The following is an 18,783-nucleotide window of genomic DNA, read 5'->3' as shown; positions in this document are numbered from 1 at the left end:
TAGAATTTCTCACTCATCCCTAGTGACAGGACAGGGTAGGGTGACAGTGATGGCGGGACTATGCAGACACATTGGCAGAGCTTCTGCTGGTGTGTCCTTGCAGTCTCAACCTCCTTGCCACTCTGTGTGTGTGTGTTGTGTGCCTTCAAGTCGATTATGACTTATGGCGACCTTATGAATCAGCAACCTCCAGTAGCATCTGTCATAAGGCCATCAAGTCCAACCCCCTGCGCAATGCAGGAATCCAAAGCAAAGCATTCCCGACAGATGGCAGTCCAGCTGCCTCTTGAATGCCTCCAGTGTCAGAGAGCCCACTACAAATGTGTTCATTATGTCTGTTACCAAAAATGTGTTAACTAAAATGCTGAAGAATTTTCATGATGATATGTTTAATTTTTTAAAAAAAATAAATTACTGCATGGAGAACTGAATTTAAGATCTGAAAAATGAGAAACTGAGAGAACCAAATGACAGATTCTTCCATCCCCAGATACAGCCCACTGTCTTTTACTGCTACTGCATTTCATATGTCTTTATTAGATTGTTTGACCTTGACAACTTTGAGACTGAAACCAAAATTCACTCTGCATCATACTTAGAGAAAATACCCATTACCAAGAATGATTGCTGCCATATTGAAAGATGGTGGCCTCTCATGTTCTGTGCACCAAATGATGAAGTTTACTCTTTACGAAAGAAAATAAGAAAGTTTCATGTGTCTTCTTAAGTACAGTTGTTTACCAGGAGTCAGTTTTTACTTTTCAGGGGGACAAAATATGTCAAAGTAATTTTCACAAGAGAGCCAGAACCAATACACAACCAGCACCCACCTGCAAGTCCCAGGCCTATTCTTGCTATGTATTTTTTAAAGGCTTAGCACCAGCTATGTCAGCTGAACATAGTTGCTGTGGTTGTTTTCAGCTGTCAGCAATACTTGATACGACCACTGAAATTCACTTTGAAGTTATCTTTAAATGAAATTAGGTAGCAACTGCAATTCTCATTTTTAGTTCCAAAATATTGTAGATTGTATATTAGGGGTAAAAAGAAGAAGAAGAAGAAATATCTGTAACAGAAGTGTTATAACTAGTTCCCTGGAAACATTGAAGAACTGCATATTTATTGCATGAAAACGTGATCACCTAGACAAGGCCTCATCACTCTTGTTTTGCCAGGTAAAACGGTCAGAAATGCCATTAGTGACTTTATTTGGAATTGACTTCCACTGCTTCTTCACAGATTTTCATTACATTTTTTCGGTCTTTTGTTTAGCACAATTTCCTGATACATCAGTGAAATAAGAGGCCTACCTGGGGTCAGAACTGCCTAAGGAGATAGCAGCAGTTTGCAGTTACATTTGACACAGAAATTGCTCTTCAGCTAGATCACTTGAATGATTTTTGGAGGGGTCATTTTGTCTTTCTGTCTTCAGAAACATAAGAGGAAGGATAGCTAGCTCTTTGAGGAAAGCAGTCAAAGCGGGGCTTAGAATGACTGGAAAATCAGATTTTATTGTGTTTCCTTCCAAATCTGTGAAATCCCAGGTATTGGACATCTGAAGCTTCCGTTCTTCTTCCAAGTGTCTCATTACCAAATGACCAAAATTCTGTTAACACTCATGATGACTGAATTTCTCAATGGAATATATTACATAAACTATTTATGTTTGCATGACTGAATGGCTCAATGGAATAAATTAGAGAAGCTACTCAGGTTTGTATCTTGAGAGAGGAATGTTGATCTCCTGACCCCTGGGTTTTCCAGTGTGGCAGAAGACCAGTCAGAAAGATCATTTGCAACATTAATTAAGGCAGAAATGGCCACTTTGTTGTCGTCATTGTATAGCTGCCATAGGTCAAGGGGTTCAAAAGCCACTGAATGAATAAGTCTGGTTGGAAAATGAAGCAAGCTAGCACTATCTTGTTCTTGATCTTCAAGGTAAGAACAATGTGTCCTCCCTTCTGGTGATCCAACAACATATTTGTGAGAGCTTAAAACACAGCACAGCTCAGTCTTGGCTATCTTCACTGACATGAAGACACTGATGATCTTCCTCCTTGGGGGGCTCTTAGTCCTTTGGGCAGAGCAGGGAAGAGCAACTTCAACTGATCCACAGATTGGTGAGTTTAGATAGTAATGATCTGCACTATTGTCTATGAGTGGATTTCTGTTGGGAGATGGCTTTTTATAGTTATTATTTAACAAAATTGACATATCTCTGGATTGGAATGAAACCCCAGAGAAGTTTACAAAAAAATACGATGGTGCTATTAATCTCAATTTACATTCAATTATTGCAAAACAATTAAAAATGTCAACTAACAGACCCAATTTCAAATGTTGTTGTTGTTTTGTGCCTTCAAGTCGATTACGACTTATGGCAACCCTATGAATCAGCGACATCCAAGAGCATAAAAACCATCCTGTTCAGATCTTGTAAGTTCAGGTCTATGGCTTCCTTTATGGAATCAATCCATCTCTTTGTTGGTCTTCCTCTTTTTCTACTCCCTTCGGTTTTTCCTAGCATTATTGTCTTTTCTAGTGAATCATGTCTTCTCATTCTGTGTCCAAAGTATGATAACCTCAGTCTCATCATTTTAGCTTCTAATGAGAGTTCTGGTTCAATTTGTTCTAACATCCAGTCATTTGTCTTTTTTGCAGTCCATGGTATGCGCAAAGCTCTCTTCCAACACCACATTTCAAATGAGTTGATTTTTTTCTTATCTGCTTTTTTCACTGTCCAACTTTCACATACATATATAGAGATCGGGAATACCATGGTCTGAATGATCCTGTCTTTAGTGTTCGCTGATACATCTTTGCATTTGAGGACTTTTTCTAGTTCTCTCGTAGCTGCCCTCCCCAGTCCTAGCCTTCTTCTGATTTCTTGACTATTGTCTCCATTTGGGTTAATGACTGTGTCAAGGTATTGATAGTCCTTGACAAGTTCAATGTCCTCGTTCTCAACTTTAAAATTACATAAATCTTCTGTTGTCATTACTTTAGTCTTCTTGACATTCAGCTGTAGTCCTGCTTTTGTCCTTTCCTCTTTAACTTTCAATAGCATGCATTTCAAATCATTACTGGTTTCTGCTAGTAGTGTGGTATCATCTGCATATCTTAAATTATTGATGTTTCTCCCTCCAATTTTCACACCTCCTTCATCTTGGTCCAGTCCCACTTTCCATATGATATGTTCTGTGTATAGATTAAACAAATAGGGTGATAAAATACACCCATCTCACACCCTTTCCGATGGGGAACCAATCAGTTTCTCCATATTCTGTCCTTACAGTAGCCTCTTGTCCAGAGTATAGGTTGAGCATCAGAACAATCAGATGCTGTGGCACCCCCATTTCTTTTAAAGCATTCCATAGTTTTTCATGATCTACACAATCAAAGGCTTTGCTGTAATCTATAAAGCACAAGGTGATTTTCTTCTGAAATTCCTTGGTCCAGTCCATTATTCAATGTATGTTTCCCTTTCTAAATCCAGCTTGGACATCTGGCATTTCTTGCTCCATATACATGGCAATATTTAAAACCGATCTGAAATAGGGTTTCCAGGTTCAGTCCCTGAGACTGATCCTGTATCTTTAGGAGAAAAGAAACTCAGCCAAGTGTAGGTGTTCTGGAAACCTTGTAATGGGAAAAACAGCAAGGTGGAATTCTCCCTTTCCCCTGCAGATACAGAAGATCTCTTGGAGGCTGGGCCTGGCAAACAAGAGGTCTTCTATATCTTTAAAAGTTGTGGAGGGGGAAGGGAGAATTCCACCTTGTGGTTTTTCCTACTACAGGATTGCCAGAACACCTGCACTTGGCTGACTTTCTCTTTTCCTAAAGATACAGGATCAGGATCAGGGATTGAACCTGGCAACCCTAATCTGAAATAATGCTGAATCTTAATTCTTCCAGCACTGAGAGAGAGGGCCTCTGTTGGAAGGGCTGTGGCAAAAAGCAACTTTATTTAAGCATCTCATGGATTCTTTGCAGCAAGTCAATGATATGAAAACTAGCTCGAATATGACAGAGGCCACCTTTACAAGCCGGCCATCAGTTTGAGAGCTGCTTGAGTGTGATCTGTTGTGATCTGATGTGTATGAATAACACAACTACATAATGTATGTTCAACTAACACACACACACACACATGGAAGAGCTGTAGTTCAGTAGTAGAGTACATGTGTTGTCAAAAAAAAAAGCCCCAGGTTCAATCCCTTGGCAACTCCAGGTAGAGCTGGGAGAGAGCCTGGCCTCAAACCCTAGAGAGCTGCTGCCTGTCAGTGTTAACAACACTGGGCTAGATGGACCAATTGTCTGATTCAGGAATTCTCAGGAAGGTTCCCTGCCCCACGTAGACTCAATGCGCAGAGGGGACACTGAGACCACCTATTGACCTCATCCCAATGAGTGTCTCCACCCCCAATGTGCATATATGTGCACATGTGTATATGCATGTACTGGGATATGTGAGCTCTTCCTTGGAGTATCTCTCCCAAATGAATTTTGCAAACAGCCTGCAATGTCATGCAGATAACTCCGGTTTCAAAAGGGTCTCCATTCAGGCAGCATAGCTAATAAATGCCTTAAGGCACTTCAGTATAACACTGACGTGTGGTAGGCAGCCCAGTCACTCATATCTAGCCCTGGAAGTGGAGGAGGATTTCATGTCATGCAGAGCCTGCTGCTAGGCACATGCAGAACTCATTCTGGGTTTGTTCTTTGCATTGCATCAAATCACTCCTGTTTCACATGAGCTTTTGAGCCAGTAATGAGGAAATAACAAGCCTAGATGACCCTACCTATCATGCCCCCGCTGGAGGAATCTTCTTTGGAGGATGACCTGGAATTGCCAGAGTGAAGCACACAGAGGAGCAGCCTGTGTCGAGGGGCCATGGGGTAGACCTGGGGGAGGTAGTCCCTTCTCAGAATCAGAGGCAGACGCCAAGGTGCCACTGAGAGCTGGGGAGTGCAGGTACCTAAGGGTGCAGGCCCAGTTGGCCTGCAGACATTCAAGTACCTACCTGAGAAATACTCGTAAGCTACTCCTCATGAGTAGACCAAATCTGCAAGCAACACAGATGGCTTGCTGCTATGATCTGGGTGGGGCTCTGGAGTGCAGGAACATCTTTGCACCAGTTTCTGGATGTGTGGCTTCCTGACACCTAGCTAGTCACCTCCCCTCCACTAGTGTTTGGACCTTGCATTGTTTCTTGTGCGGCCCCACTTCTGCATTTTGGACTGCTGCAAGACTGTGGTCCTGGGACTGCCCCTGTGCAACTGGAAGCAGGACAAAGCCACTGGCTAGTGTGAATGAGCCCCACGTAGGAATGGGGGGAAAAACTTCATTCAGTTTGCATTTAAAAGTGAACTTATCGACTTTGCACTTTCCAAAACAATGAAAAAATTGGAAATGGACTGCCTTCAAGTTGATCCCGACTTATGGCTACCCTATGAGTAGGGTTTTCATGGTAAGCGGTATTCAGAGGGGGTTTACCATTGCCTCCCTCTGGGGCTAGTCCTCCCCAGCTGGCTAGGGCCTGCTCAGCTTGCCACAGCTGCACAAACCAGCCCCTTCCTTGTCTGCAACTGCCAGCTGAGGGGCAACTGGGCTCCTTGAGACTATGCAGCTTGCCCACGGCTGCACAGGTGGCAGGGCACGTAACCCCTGAGCCACTCACTGTGGGGTGATCTTTAGCTGGCCCTTGACACCCAGGCGACATGAGCAGGAATTTGAACTCTCAGATTCTGGATTCCCAGCCAGGTTCTCCTCCCCACTGTTCTATACCAAAACAATACACCAACCAAAACACAGCAATTCTTCAAAATCCACACTTCTCCCTATTTTCCAGTGCAGTTCTCCAGCCAAGTAATATGTAGAAAAATGCATAATAGTACATACATTTGTGAAAATAATATTAAAAATGCATTATATTATAGAAATTTACTTTGCAGAAATGTATATAATAGGCAAAATTGCATATGAAGATGTGTATATTAGGAGACATTTGCGGTTGAATTTACATGAGGACTTTTTTTTAAAAAATCATAAACTAATGTGGAAATATGGAGGTACTGTTTGTGGAAGACAAGGGAAGGTTGGGGGATGTTGACCTGGTGCTCAATGGGGTACAATTGCCCCTGAAAGACCAGGTCCGCAGCCTGGGGGTCATTCTAGACTCCCAGCTGTCTATGGAGGCTCAGGTCTCGGCTGTGAGCCAGGCGGTGCTGTATCAACTATATCTGATATGGAGGCTGCGCCCCTACCTTCCCAACCATCTGCTCCCATCTGTGGTACATGCCCTGGTCTCCTCTCGCCTAGACTACTGTAATGCGCTCTACATGGGGTTACCCTTGAAAACGGTCTAGAAGCTGCAACTGGTACAGAATGCGGCGGCTCGCCTGATTAAAGGCAGCCGCCGGCGAGATCACATCACTCCAGTGCTGAAGGAGTTGCACTGGTTACCCGTTGTTTTCCTGGCCCAATTCAAGGTGTTGGTTCTGACCTTTAAAACCCTATATGGTTTCGGCCCAGTCAATCTGAAGGAGCGCCTCCAACAAGTGAAGGATCCCACTCAACAAGATCAGCCTCAAAAGGCCTTCTCTCTATCCCACCAGTTAAAACAGCTAGACTGGTGAGATCTAGGGAGAGGACTTTTCCAACTGTGGCCCCCACTTTGTGGAATTCCCTCCCAAATGATCTCCGCCATGCCCCCTCTATGATGAGCTTCCGCCGGGCCTTGAAGACCTGGCTCTTCAGGCAGGCTTTTGGGGTGGGTTAGGTTTTATTATTGTTGTTGAGATTTTTAATGTTTTAATGTATTGTATGTTTTATTTTGTACGTCGCCCAGAGTGGCTGGACAGCCAGCCAGATGGGCAACTAATAAATTTAATAAAGAATAATAATAATTAGAAAAATGAAAAAGAGAGAAACCAAAATGGACAGATTCACCAATCCCTAGCTCCAAGTAATGCTGGTGAAGAATGACGAAAGGTAGTGGGTGGCATCCATTGCTTTGGAAACATTCCCAGTTCTTAGAAAACAGCCTGGAACTTATAACCAGGTTCATAAAAGGAATGTGCTTGTAGTGAAGGAGAATAAATGTCTGTTGGCAGAGGCTGGTGTTAAGTAATCACCTTTCCTCTTTCTGCTTTGTGGTTGCTGAGAACACCTTTCACAAACTTGACAGTTGCTTTTTCCTTGCCAAATCAACCTGTGATTAAACAAATTGGCAGTTGTGGCTGGGACTAGGGTTACATCCAGGTACTCTTTGCCCCATCTGATTTCTCCACAACAAAGGTATTAAAAGACTTGCTTCCCATAAAGCCCCCAATCCATCTTCTAAGGCTGCCATGAAGACTCTCAGCAGCTTGCTTCTTCTGGGCATCCTAATCCTTTGGGCAGAGCTGCCCCCTGCAGTTTTGGAAGAGAAGTCAGGTGAGGACAAACATGACTCCCCACTCTAGTAGGGATGGAAGGATCTATCAATATCGGTTCTCTCCATTTGTGCAAATCTGAATAAATTTGCAAATTTTCTTTTTAAAAAATGCTGATGAAAAATGTTCAGCATTTTAGTGCAGGTTTCTCCTGACAGACACATTTTATGCAGTTTTGACTAATGTGTACTGTCTCCTAACATAATGCATTGCTGTGTGTTATTTTCACTAATATATTCATTTTTATGCACACTTTCCCCTAATATATGCATTTTTGTAAACATTGTTTGGTTGAAGAACTGCATCACAAAACTCGGATAAGTGCAAATTGTGAAGGATGGCTGTGTTTCAGTTCTCGTATTGTTTCAGAAAGTATAAATTTGATTAGGTTCAGCTTTAAAGGAGAACCAAATGGACTTTTTCCTCCACCCCTACACTCTAGGTTTATTCAAGGGCACATGGTGGCAATCTCAATTCAGAATCCAGCCTTTGCACCCAGAATAGTTTCTGAAAGAATATTGGGGGCAGATCTCTATAGTTTCATCTCATGGAAGTTTCATCTCCCCCTAGTACCTATGGGTACAGCCATCCTCACACCCTCAATACAATTTCCCAGGAAGGCACTGCACAATTTAAAAGCCATTCTTTTGCGGAAAAGCCATGGTGCTGCTCTAAGTAGCTTCTAACATTTTTTAAAAAATTAAATCAAGAAAGAGGCAGGATCAGGCCACCTCATAAGTACAGCATGGACTCATGCACAGTTCAGTCCGTTGATTATGTGGCTTGATCTGTAGATCAACATTCCAATCCGTGTATGGATCACGGTCTGTGTGTGAAATGGAAAGGTTCTTTCCAAAATGCCAATGTGCACTTACCTGATCCACGCCCCCAGACTAATGTGCAGATGGGACTGCACTGCTCCTTCACCACAAAAAAGCCACACCACCACACCACAACAAATATCATGAGATGGCCCAAAGCCATGGCAATGTGCCATCTTGCCCAGGGACATCATACTGGGCACTGAACATAGAACATTTGGCATATAAAACATGTTCTCTACCGCTAAAGACCTTCTCATGGGGCTTGTTCCTGACTTTGGAGAATACTAGGCACGTGGCTAATTGGGACAAGACATTCTTATTGCAGGCAAAGCTGGAATCTGCCCGATATATCATTGTTACTGCATCGGTCCTCTACCAAATAAGTGCAGAAATGATTTTTCTTGCAAAGGAAGGCAGAAGTGCTGTGAATTTTGTTGTGCAAAGCGCTGTCTGGATCCAGTAAAAGGTACTTGGCAGATTAAGACACCTTTTTTTTTTGCTTATGGTAGATGTGGATATATAAATCCAGTGCTCTGTTTCACTGAGTTCTTTAGTCACAGTTGCCCTTCATTTACTAGACGGCCAGAGATAAACTACAATGCTGGCAGAGAATCTAGGGCTACTTTATTCCTCTGGCAAGTCTACCTCCATACAAACCCCTAGAAACTAGCCTCTTAAAGGCACTCATATTTTTATTTTTTTGCTCCTTTTGGGAGTCCTCATCCTATGGATCGACCTGACACCTGCAGCTGAGCAGGATAATTCAGGTGAATACAGAAAGTAAGTAGCAAGATAGGGATGAGCACAACCTGAAAATCTGAAATATTGTTCACATGACAACATACGTTACAAGTTTATTATCCATTCCAAAAATTCCTTTTTTCTTTACTATTTTGACATCTTCAGCTAGAACTTCCTCTGATTCTTTGCAATGGCACCACACTCACTGCTCAGAGCAAAGCCAAAATACACACACAGTTCTAGGGCATGTGAAAAGTTCTAGTTGATCCGAGTTTCTTAGTAACCCCAAGTCTACCAGATTATCCCTGTCCCCACATTTGTTGACACTCTCCAAGGACTCTAAAACATTACTGAAGCGTGACTTAATTTCACAGAAGTCAGATAGATTCTTCTTCAGTAAGTTTTGTTTTTCCATATGCTTGATACCTTTATCTTAAATAATACCTCCCAGCAGTTTACCAGGAGCAGATGTTAAGCTGACTAGTCTGTAATATCCTCGATCCCCCATGAATCCCCTTTTAAAACAGGTGTTGCGTTTGCTGCTTTCCAGTCTTTTAGTACAGAGGTCAGGCTTAGAGACAAACTACATATTTTTGTTTAACATTTCAGCAGCTTCATATCTGAGTTTGTTGAGAACTCTCAGGTGGGAGTCATCTGGATGCAGTGATTTGTACATTTATAATTTGTTGATTCATCCCTTGTCACCACTCTTTGCCTCAGTTCTTCAGACTCCTTTCCTGAAAATGTCAGCTGAGGCACGGGTTTCTGCCCTACCTCTTCTGCAGGGAAGACAGATGCACAGAAATTGCTTCATTTCTCTTACCCTTTTATAGCATACCTAACCATATAGCATATAGCCATCTAATGATCCAAACGTCTTCCTGACTAGCTGTCTGCTTCTGGTATATTGAAGAAGTTTTAATTGTTGGTCTGAGGCTGCAATCCTTCCTTCCTTACCCATGTTGTTGGTATAGTTTCCTCTTTGCTGACCTCTGCTGGCAGAGATCAATGCTGCTCATAGTGGGGCTGTGAAACAGTGGATGCTGAAGCTGAGCCTTGGTAGTAAGCTCTGCCCAGTGGTCCTCTCAACAGTTATAAGCAATGCAGGGCCCTTGCTGGAGGCTTTGGATCCATGGGATACCAGACTGCTGATACTTCTGCTGCAGAAGGGGAAGCATCATAGCTCATCTGCTTGCATGGCAAAGGTCCCAGATTTAATCCCCAACATCTCCAGATAAGTATTATTATTGTTATTGTTGTTATTATTGTTATTATTATCAATTAATTAATTATTTAATTAATTTGTATCCCGCCCTTCCTCCCAGCAGGAGCCCAGGGCGGCAAACAAGGCACTAAAAACACTTTAAAACATCATAAAAACAAAGCCTAAAATACATTAAGACAAAAGAGCGTTAAAAACATTGAAAAAACTCTTTTTAAAAAATAGGATAGGAGAGATGCCTGCCTGGAACTCTGGAGAGCAGCTGCCAGTCAGTGAAGACAATACTGAGCAAAGTGGACCAATGGTCTGACTCAGCATAAAGCAGCTTCCTATGCACCAGTTCCAAAAACACCCCGCCTTCCACCCTGGCTGGCAAGTGCCGGCTGGAGGCTCAATAGAGGCTGCAAACACACTAGTGCCCTACCCCAAAGCATTTCCATTAGCCAGATATGGAGGGGGAATGGGTTGATCTGCCGATCAGTTGCAAACTCTCTTTGAAGTGAATTTTTTAAAAAACCACACTCAAGCTGTTCCCACCAGGTTTTACAGTAAAAAGAGGTGGGGTTTCAGTAGCATTGTGTGTCCCCATTTTCAGAAAGAGAGGTGGAGACGCACCAGAACCGGCAGAACGGTAAGCGTCTCTCCACCCCAAGATTTTCTGTTAATATTTTTACCAATATGCTCCTTTTGTCATGCCCCTTTTTATCTGCTGGCATCTCTTGGGACAGACTTTCTTTTTGTTATCATTGTTTGGACAAGAGTTCCATTTTCCAAAGGAAGCCAAATCTTGCCTTTTATCACTCCCTTGACTCTGCTTCTTAACCTCTTGGACTTGATGTCATTGTTCCTAATGTGGGCTACATGTTTTAGTTGAGCTGTTTTGGTTCTCTCCGTTTCTCATTTTTCCAGACCTAAATCCAGTTCTCCGTATTTCTGCAGCAATCTGCAATTTTTAAAAAATCCTCATTAACATTCTTCAGCATGTTAGCGTGAATTTATCCTACTAAACACATTTTTGTATGCAGCTTTGACTACTATTGCAAGCCATTTCTCCTAATGTAATGTGTTATGTTATTTTCACTAGTATGTTAATTTTTATGCACATTTCCCTCTAATATGTGTATTTTTGGTTGGAGAATTGCACTGCAAAATTTGGATAAGTTCCAATTTTGAAGGATGGTTGTGTTTTGGTTCTCCTACTGTTTCAGAAAGTGCAAATTTGATAGATTCTGCTTTAAATGTGAAACAAATCAAATTTCTCCCCCATCCCTAGCAGTAATGAGTATACTTCCTCCCATTCACCTATTGTTAATCTTACCTGTCTCTGAAGCCCCGTCCTTTCATTGCCTCCCCCATTGTTCAAACTTAGATGGTAACATTTCCCAAGCAGGGATCCATCTTTCTTGCCTGTGTGGCATTGTAAGTGGATGGCAACAATTAATATATTAACTATCACATTTCTGTTTCTGTATCTTGTGGTTATTCTCTTTTACAGTGCGACCTGGAAGCTGTCCTCCTGACCCTGCTAGATGCGAACGGCCTCTGCCAAATGAGTGTGAAAGAGACATTGACTGCCCCATATCAAAGAAATGTTGTCAATACATTTGTGCTCTGCGTTGTGTGGATCCTGTAAAAAGGTAAAGGAATTGTAATCCGGCAAAATATGGAGAGCCAAGCGTTGGAAAAGGCTGATCTAGAGGTTATTCAAGAAGATACAATTTCTAACTGGAGCTTGGCACAGGAATGTCCTCACATTGGTAGAGGGTAGAACTATAGAACTTGGCTGGGTTTATACACACACTATACAGATAATACGTTCACAGCAGTTTGTCAAGAATATACAGTGATAAGGCATTCATGAAAGAATTTTAAAAACTTTCAATCTACATCAGTCTAACATCATCATCATCAGTGTTCATTTGTATGCGGTCTTTCCATAATAATCTATGCTCAAGGCGGCTCAAAACATGAAAAAAGTTACATAATTCACTGTTACAAGACAAAATTCAAATAGTCAAACAATAAGTTAAAGAAAACATCTTAAGAAATATACAATAAATTGAAACAATACCATTATAATTCATAATAAGATCCAACAATTAAAAAAAATAATTCTCAGTAACAGCAAAAATAACAGACCAGCAGTATTACATTTTGGCCCAAACAGAAGTCCCTAAACAACAGCCACAGTCAAGATGGTCTCAGGCATCTTCAGGTAGCAGCAGTATTTATAGCTGCAGTTAGGCAGCAGGGGCCCCGCCGTCCCAGACCAGGTGGAGAGAGGCCAGCAAGTAGGGTGAGGGTCTTGCAGTCAAAGTGGTCCCCAACATCTCCAGGTAGTAGCAGCTTTACAGCTTCCTGCACACATATGACCTGACAGTTGTTGTGAGGATCAAATGGGAAGGCAGAGAACCATGTATGCCACCTTGAGCTGCTTGGAGGGAAACAACCCAGCATGCCTTGTCTTGTTTCCAGTGAAAGGGAATTGCCTTTCCATATTGCCCTGGGCTCCTACTGGGAGGATGGGCGGGATATAAATCTAATAAAGAAAGAAAGAATATCTTTACCTAGCCCAAATCTGAGTGCTAAAATGCCTGGATGCGAACTCGATCTAGAATTTGAGGGAGGATTTTCAAAGGTTGTTCACTGATGACAATTCTTTTTTGTTTTCCCCACCAGCGGAAAGTGATTTCCTGATGTGCCGATGAGCAAACTACACTTTGAAGAACAATCCACTCACCTCCTATAGCTTGGTGCAGAGATTCAGGCATATTTCTAAATACAATTGTTTATGCAAAAGGTTGCCAGCTTTGATTCCTGAGTCATGTTCTTTCTTTGCTATTTCTTAAAAAGATCACATTATTCAGATATTACCGGGACTGTAACATCTGAGTGGAGTTGTGATCAGAAGGTAAAACAGCTGCACCATTCTTGTTTGCAGTTTAACCACACTTAAGCACTTGAGGATCCAGTGAAATCTATAGACCTAAATCAGTTAATACATGGAACTTAAGCTTGGCTCAGCAGACATGTGAACATAAGACAAAAGTATCTGCTGGAGGTGCCACCTGAGATAGTTTTTAGTTAATTTGATGTGACCGTTTTTACTCTGCAAGAATCTGGAACAAACAATCTGCTTATCGATAATGCCTATCAGGCTCTTGTTTTCCATCTCTTCGCTATCAAGGAGAGGATAAGCCAGTAGTGAATTAGGGACTCTCCTGATGCTCCAGTCAGTAGACCTGTGATGTTATAGGGTGGGAGGAGCCCCGCAGGACATTAGGGTTTTTTTGCTTTGTGGACCTTCCCTCAGGACTAGTGTCAGATTGTTTCCACATGTGGGGCCCATTTTTCTCTTTTTCTCATACCTGCACTGTATGCTCAGGTGTCTAAAGTTCTCCATAAAGCAGTTGAAGCACGTACATTTCTGAAAATAGAGTGCAGCTGCTCAGAGTTGTTGTGGAATAGTCAGTATGAACTGGTTCAAATCCCTGTTCAGCCATGAAGCTCACCGAGTGACCTTGGGCCAGTCACTGCCTCTCAGCCTCAGAGGAAGGCAATGGTAAAACCACCTCTGAATACCACTTACCATGAAAACCCTATTCATAGGGTTGCCATAAGTCAGAATCGACTCGAAGGCAGACCATTTACATTTTTAACCTACATGATCACAGGGTTGTTGTGAGACTGAAGTACAGGAAGCCTTGTACTCTTTGGAGGAGGTGTTGGGATAAAAATGCAAAAAACAAACTGCAGGGGTCCATCACCTGTCATTTCATGTTCAAACTAGAAATCAGTTGTGTGTTGTAATAAAGACTCTTGACCTCAAGCAGCACACATCCCAGATCCAATTCATTTTTTATAAAAAGGTTTACTAACCTTCTCCCCTCTCCCCACAAATTCAAGGCAATCTTCTTATTCCTAGCCAGACCCATCATTCCTTACCTCAATGTTCTGCTGGGGACTGGAGTTCACTTTTGTCATGATCCCAGCAGTGATAGGGTCAGAGGCTATAGTGTCACTGGAAGAGGAGCTGGTCCTGTTCCCTGGCTCTGAGCCTGATGCTTGTGATCAGGGGTGTACTGAACCTGAGGCTGACAGACGGGAGCCACCTGAACCAATTCCCATAGCAACAGGGCCCATAGAACCAGAGCCAGGACCTTCACAGGTGCCTTACCCCAGGCCTGAGGAACCAAGCTGAAGTACTTTTCCCACACTACCTTGCTACTCCAACAGCACAGGGAGCACATCAGGCAGGAAGCCTTGGAGCACATGAGAAATACCCATCTTCAGGTCAGAGGGGTGACCTTTTAAAAGACTCTAGTTCTCCAAAAGGGGGTGGGGCTTAGAGGAGGTAGACTGGAGACACAGGTTCAAAAGGCTTCAATTCACTTCCAACCCTTATCAGAGCAAGTTGCTCATTAGGATTTCTCCTTGGTGCTGCACCAACTAACCAACCTATCTAGCTCCATGGACACCCTTTAATGAGTGGTGTAGTTTTAAAATAAAGAAATAAACAGTTTTATCATTTTGTAATTTGTGAAATGTTAAAAATCAAGAAGCACCGCAGAACTACCTCTGACTGGTTAAATGCAATATATGTAAATGGCATCCATATAAATCCTCAGGTCAGTGTAATTGTTTTACATTTCCCTAAGGGCCAAACTACATATTTTGCTTAATACATAGTGTGTACCTATTGTTGTACAAATAGTTTTGATGCAAATTGGGGGGGGAGTTCTAAACTTCATAGCTGCATCGGGAGATTTTTCTTCAGATTATGGCTTGGAAGGGGAGGGGAGGAATAAGCCCTCATGTGCTGTCATCCTAATTACAGTTGGGGGCCACTCCACCAGTCATTAATAAAGAAAAATCACACACATGGATGCATGCTCTGCATTTAGCAGAACATGCAACTTGGCCCTAAGTTGATGAAAACCCATTTGTCAGTGTTAGACAGAGTCTGATCACACTCCTCTTCACACCAGGAACAAAATTCTCTTGGAAGAGGCCCTTCTAAGGTGCATGGGACAGGAAGTTAGGGTAGTATTCAGCTGGGGGTGTGGCCCTAAGGCAAGAGAAAAACCCTGCTAACCCCAAAAAGGGAGACTGGAGGGCTCTTGGGGTGTTTTCCTGAAAACAGAAGAGGGGGTAGCCACATACAGAAAGAAAAAATGAAATGGAGTGGCTTATTTATTTATTTTTCATTAATAAATAATCATTACCATTTCTAAGTGGTGCACATAAAATTACAAAAATAAATAACAAGGACCCATATAAAGGATGAGTACAATTAAAATTCATCATAAAACAGAACATTATCTTAAAATGCCTGCTGAAAGAAGAAAGTCTTTGTCATGTGTCAGAAGCTCAGCAAAGAGGGTGCCTGTCTAATATCAGTGGGAAGGGAGTTCCACACTGAATGCACGGATTCTAGTACTTATGAGCCATGCATCTGAGCTGTGGGGGACCACCAACAGATACTGCCCTGAAGATCATAGCAATCAGGCGAGGATAACTTCACCTGCTACAGACCCAACAAACCTGCCAAAGGGACATATAGATGGGTCTCTATCTCTTCAGGAATCACTCACATTTAATTGTAAATTTTGTTTATTTATTTATTTTTATAAATATTTATATACCATCTTCCATCTTATGGTCATAGTGTTGCCTGGTCCCCTGTGGGAAAGCCTGTTTTGTGTCCGAGAAAGGTAGGGTGTTCAGCTCCTCCTTGATGTTCACCAGGCCAGCAATGATCTTGGCTGGTGTCTCCCACATGACCAATTTCCCTTCTTTAAACCCAGCCTCCCTCAACCTGGTACCACACAGATGTCTAAGATTACATCTCTCATCATCCTTGATCATCGGCCAGATTGATTGGGACTGGTGGGAACTGCATTTCAAAACATGTGGAGAGTACCTGGTTGGCAGGGCCGGTTCTAAAGGACGGCCAAGTGGGGCACTGGCCTGACAGCCCCTGGAGCTACAGGGGGCCCCTCAGCCACCCCTCTGCTCCCCTCCCGCGATCCACACACCCCCATGCCCCCACACCCCCACCTACCTGTCTGCTCTCTTTTACCATTGCCCTTAACGAAGATGGCGGCTGTGGTTTCCCTAAGGTACTGAAGCCCCTGCCACCATCTTAGTTGATGGCAGAGATGCGCGTGCATAGCAAGCATGTGTGCCATCAACAAAGATGGTGGCGGAGGCGTCATCCCCTTAGGGAAACCGTGGCCGCCATCTTCTTTAAGGACAATGGTAAAAGACAGCAGACAGGTAGGTGGGGGTGGGGGCACACACACACCGGGGGCCCAGGGCAAGCTGATGCCCAAGGGCCCCGGCATTCCTGGAGCCGGCCCTGCTGGTTGGGAAAGGATATTTTTGCCAGTCTGTAAAACCACTGCTGAGCCTAGTTCACTCATCCCCATCAGTCATATGAGCAGGTGTCAGGGACTAACAAGGAAGTGTGTAACTTTAAAGACAGATTACGCAGCTTTTTTCTTCTCTGCCACTGGAAACTGCAGCCCTTTGTTCAGCTCATACATACACACCCTACCTACCTACCTAAGTAATGTCAGGTAGAATTGTGTCATGTTTTTTCACTGCTCTCTTCCCCGATACTGGCAACCAATGACGTGATGCCGGGGCAGGAAAATTGCAACAGCAACTGAAACCAAACTAGGAGTGGCAGCAGGAGTGGCTGGCACAGTGGGGTGGTGCTACCCACCTGACAGTGGTTTCCCTGATTCTTATCAGTGTGCGGTGGGGCAGGGGGTAATGAGGTTACCACTGCCCTGCCCTGCCTCTGCCCCATCCTGGGAAGCAGCAGCGACATCCCTGTTGGAAAGGCAATTCCACAGTACTGCTCCACTGCATTAGCTGGTCCTGAGTGGCAAGGTGTCAGTTGCATGGAGACTCCTGAATATTATTATTTATTTTATTTATTTATTATTTGATTTATATCCCATCCTTCCTCCCAGCAGGAGCCCAGGGCAGCAAACAGAAATGCTAAAAACACTTTTATCATCATAAGAAGACCTTAAAATACATTAAAACAAAACGTTAAAAACATTTTTAAAAAGCTTTAAAAACATCTTTTTTTAAAAGAAAAAGGGTTAAAAACATATTATTAAAGAAAACATATTAATACCAATTCTAACACAGACGCAGACTGGGATAGGTCTCAACTTAAAAGGCTTGTTGGTAAAGGAAAGTCTTCAAAAGGCGCCGAAAAGATAGCAGAGATGGCGCCTACCTAATGTTTAAGGGGAGGGAATTCCACAGGGTAGGTGCTGCCACACTTATTCTTATTGCAGAAGAGGAGGAGAAGATAGGCAGATGAAGGAGGTGGCCCCTTCAAGAAGGTGGTGGAAATGTCTCCTTCCCAGCCCCTATGTGGCCAAATCCAAGAGAGGTGTATTTTTGCAGCACATGTATGTTTTTATGACATAGGGTGTTCTCTCTGTTCAGTAAAATCTGGTGCCTGTCCAGAGGTTTTCTTAGAATGGTGGTTGTTTGACCTTGTAAATGCTTATGAGATAGATGAGAACTTTCCAGGAACACAGAAATGTTGTCCAGGTTCTTGTGGCAATGCTGTGCCATGCCTGAAGGAGGCAGGATGCTAGCCATCACTATCTGATATTTAATAGGGTTGTGCAAAGGTTTTGGATAAATCCCACATCAAGTACTGAACTGGGCCCACTATGGACAGATTGAGAGCTTTTCTAAATCAAAGTGAAATCTCTTTGAAGTACTCCAAATTGAAATGGGGACCTCCAAAACCCTAACCCTCAAAACACTTTGGGGCACTTCAGAGATTCAGATATTTTAAAAATGTCCAACTCCAGTGCTTTGGGGAAACCATGCTGAAGTAACATATCACCTTGTTGTTGTCTGTGCCGGGGTGCCAACAGGATTTCCTGGACCTGATACACTGTATGTAGATTGGGCCCCCTACATTCCCACCCACCCTCACCTCCCAGCAATCTATGAACAGTCATTTTGAATCCATGATAACAAAAACAAGAACAGACAAAAGATACTTCAAGTATGTCTAGCTTCACAACAACCAACTCTTAGCCTAACCTACCTCACAGCGTTGTTGCAAAGATAAAAGGAAGAGCGTGGACCCAGGAAGAAAAGTATGCTGCAAATATATTGTGTCATTCACAAACCATGCAGTGGGGGGGGGGCTTGCACAAAGGCAGCCCCTGCATTGCTTTAATTGCAACATTCCACTGTTTAGATATTTTACAGCAAATTATAAAAAAAAGAAACCTTGCCAACACACACACACATACACACACAAATATTCTAAAACATGCAGCTTGACCAATTCTCAGCCTAACCTACCTCACAGGGTTATTGTAAAGACTCCATATATACATACTGGAGATGTAAAAATACCTCCCATATAATAGTTCATTGTCAAAGCCAGTTGGTCATTGCAGAACATTTCCCCCCCAAAAAATCAATATTTGTTTTCTGCCAGATAACAGCAGTGACACTTAAGTAAGCCCTGCCTAACTGCTTAAAAAAATTGGAGGGAAAAAAAAA

The 18,783-nt window shown here is 42.9% G+C and overlaps 2 protein-coding genes across 2 annotated transcripts; both read left to right on the top strand.

Moving 5' to 3' along the window:
* Nucleotides 1-1,035: 1,035 nt before the first annotated feature.
* Nucleotides 1,036-13,026, top strand: LOC133386601 (veswaprin-c-like). The gene is made up of 4 exons (XM_061630305.1): nucleotides 1,036-1,175; nucleotides 1,939-2,120; nucleotides 11,720-11,861; nucleotides 12,904-13,026. Exons 2-4 carry the CDS (start codon nucleotides 2,033-2,035, stop codon nucleotides 12,911-12,913), a joined length of 240 nt encoding a protein of 79 aa, XP_061486289.1. The 5' UTR covers nucleotides 1,036-1,175; nucleotides 1,939-2,032; the 3' UTR covers nucleotides 12,914-13,026.
* LOC133386465 (WAP four-disulfide core domain protein 5-like) lies at nucleotides 7,095-8,924 on the top strand. Its single transcript, XM_061630127.1, has 3 exons — nucleotides 7,095-7,466; nucleotides 8,008-8,057; nucleotides 8,572-8,924. Exons 1-3 carry the CDS (start codon nucleotides 7,354-7,356, stop codon nucleotides 8,922-8,924), a joined length of 516 nt encoding a protein of 171 aa, XP_061486111.1. The 5' UTR covers nucleotides 7,095-7,353.
* Nucleotides 13,027-18,783: the final 5,757 nt, after the last annotated feature.

This window comes from Rhineura floridana, chromosome 6 (genome assembly GCF_030035675.1).
Source record: "Rhineura floridana isolate rRhiFlo1 chromosome 6, rRhiFlo1.hap2, whole genome shotgun sequence".
Classification (NCBI taxonomy): domain Eukaryota; kingdom Metazoa; phylum Chordata; class Lepidosauria; order Squamata; family Rhineuridae; genus Rhineura; species Rhineura floridana.
The sequence above is the reverse complement of the archived record's forward strand: the minus strand, read 5'-3'. Positions and strand labels throughout refer to the sequence as shown.

Coding starts and splice junctions, on each gene's coding strand:
- LOC133386601 (XM_061630305.1), top strand. CDS start 2,033: ATGAAGACACTGATGATCTTCCTCCTTGGGGGGCTCTTAGTCCTTTGG. Junction 2,121..11,719: donor TTCAACTGATCCACAGATTG/GTGAGTTTAGAT, acceptor TCTCTTTTACAG/TGCGACCTGGAAGCTGTCCT.
- LOC133386465 (XM_061630127.1), top strand. CDS start 7,354: ATGAAGACTCTCAGCAGCTTGCTTCTTCTGGGCATCCTAATCCTTTGG. Junction 7,467..8,007: donor AAACATGACTCCCCACTCTA/GTAGGGATGGAA, acceptor ATCTCCCCCTAG/TACCTATGGGTACAGCCATC. Junction 8,058..8,571: donor CAATACAATTTCCCAGGAAG/GCACTGCACAAT, acceptor AATTGGGACAAG/ACATTCTTATTGCAGGCAAA.